This window comes from Triticum dicoccoides, chromosome 7A, assembly GCF_002162155.2.
Source record: "Triticum dicoccoides isolate Atlit2015 ecotype Zavitan chromosome 7A, WEW_v2.0, whole genome shotgun sequence".
Lineage (NCBI taxonomy): Eukaryota > Viridiplantae > Streptophyta > Magnoliopsida > Poales > Poaceae > Triticum > Triticum dicoccoides.
Genome location: NC_041392.1, coordinates 515,208,232 through 515,210,242, shown reverse-complemented (window position 1 = coordinate 515,210,242; position 2,011 = coordinate 515,208,232). Strand labels below are relative to the sequence as shown.

At 46.9% G+C, this 2,011-nt stretch overlaps 1 protein-coding gene across 1 annotated transcript; it reads right to left on the bottom strand.

Annotated features, from left to right (window-relative positions):
- Positions 1–395: 395 nt before the first annotated feature.
- LOC119329599 (60S ribosomal protein L22-2-like) lies at positions 396–1,964 on the bottom strand. The gene is made up of 2 exons (XM_037602663.1): positions 1,631–1,964; positions 396–705 (listed from the first exon to the last, which is right to left on the bottom strand). The coding sequence occupies exons 1-2, from the start codon at positions 1,879–1,881 to the stop codon at positions 561–563; spliced, it is 396 nt and encodes a 131-aa protein (XP_037458560.1). The 5' UTR covers positions 1,882–1,964; the 3' UTR covers positions 396–560.
- Between the last annotated feature and the right edge of the window lie 47 nt (positions 1,965–2,011).

Genomic DNA, 2,011 nt, shown 5'->3' with positions numbered 1-2,011 from the left:
ATGGACAAGCGGAGATTAGGGGGACTGTTAGAATTAAACGCACATATATATTGTAACAAACCCAATCAATGAGAAGAACGGCTATTATCAATGAGTACTTCGATCATTCTCGTTGTCCCTGGTTTTAGATGAATCATTCTCGTTGTCTCTCGTTTTTACTTTACGACAAACATTCCATTTCTGTTTTCCTGTTCATTTTCTATTAATGCAAACCAAAGAGGTCCGGCAGAGACATTGCAGGACGCTGTTTATTGGATTTTTTTCGAGAGTACATTATTGGATTTTATTTCAACCCGGGAGGAAATTGGTTGGCATTGAAGGAAACCGTGATGAATGATATAGGAATTTGAGTGCTGCAACATTTCTAGGCCACGCATAGCCGCACCAACATCACAAGAACGAGAACGGACAATTCTTTAGGTTGGTTATCTAAGCATCCATCACATGGCGTCCTGGCCACAATTCAAAACATCGGTGGAAAAATAAACATCAAAACTCTACCGCAAAAGTGCTCAACAAGTTCAAAGTTCCACACGACACAGAAACAAGGCAGTGCATATCTAATCCTCCTCCTCGCCCTCGTTCTCGGCAATGTTGAAGTACCGGAGCTCATAGACACTGCGGTCCTTGTTGGATGAAATCACCCGGAGCCAGTCACGCACATTGTGCTTCTTCAGGTACTTCTTTGTCAAGTACTTCAAGTACCTGAGAAAATGAGAATGTATGAGATCCAACATAAGAGGAGAGCATGATACACAATGAACAAATGCAGCTTCTGAACACAAGAGCCATTGTTCAAGCAGCGAAAGCAGTGAGTATCGACTAATTAAACTGGAAAACGGAAGCAACTCTCTTAGTTAAGCAGGACGTAGGGGAAACATATAGGGTCGAGTGATATGATGCAGCACAAAAAGAATTTACAACTAAAATGGATGATAAAGATTTGAAGACTTGTATCCAGAATTCTGGACATCAACACCAGAGGGAGCTAAAATAAGGTTGATAATACCATAGGCAACATGCATTAGGTAAGCATCCGTGAGGAAAAGAAACTATACCAGCATAAAATTGCCATGGCTAATGAAACATGGACTAACAAAACAAAAAACAAGCACTACAACATGAACCCTAATGTAGGGAAAGGCTGCGTACTATAGACCCAAAGTGGTCGGACCCTTCCCTGGACCCTGCGCAAGCGGGAGCTACATGCACCAGGTTGCCCTTTTTTTTTTTACAACATGAACCCTAACTGAAAGAGCCACAACTTTAATAGTTCTATGTCATAATGTCAAAACAACAACTGACACGAGTTTCTACATAACAGCGTGCAACCAGCAAATCTACAAGCGATGGAGCCACTAATACAATAGACATCTTATTTTCTCATAATGGACTGACATTGAAGGATATCATGGTAAAACAAACTTAGCATGCGTCGACATAATACTTCAAGCGCTCCACATTACCTAGCCATCACAAATGGAGAAAGAATTCCTAATCGCGACCCACTGGCTGACAACCTACTGTACATCGGACCGAGGATTCAACAGGTGCTACCCAGAAACCACACCTGACCACGACTGCGCTGTGTGTGGATCTGGGAACGGGCTAATCGGCGGCACGTCCGTACCTCTTGGAGAAGGCCCCGTCGGAGGTGACGGTGACCTTGCTCTTGTCGCGGGCGACGGTGACGGAGTCCCCGAGGTTGCCGGCCTTGCCGCCGGCGACCTTGATGCGCTCCTGCAGGAACTTCTCGAGCGACGCGATCTCCATGATCTTGTCGTCGACGGGCTTGGTGCAGTCGATCACGAAGGTGACCGACCCCTTCTTCTTCCCGGCGCCCGCGCCGCCCTTGGTAGCCGCCGGCACGCCGCGCGCCATCTCGGTCTCCGCCTTGCCTGCTCTCCGGAGTCTGCTTCGGTGGTGGGGGTGGCTGCGCCGAGTCGATAGGGTTTCTCGGACGCGGGCGGAGGTCTCTTATAAATACGGTTAGGGTTGGGAAGATCGGACG

What these genes read in the sequence shown, in the direction of transcription:
- LOC119329599 (XM_037602663.1), bottom strand. Translation starts at nt 1,881, where the DNA reads ATGGCGCGCGGCGTGCCGGCGGCTACCAAGGGCGGCGCGGGCGCCGGG. An exon ending in GACGGGGCCTTCTCCAAGAG is followed by an intron (nt 706 to 1,630) that starts GTACGGACGTGC and finishes TCATTTTCTCAG; the next exon opens with GTACTTGAAGTACTTGACAA.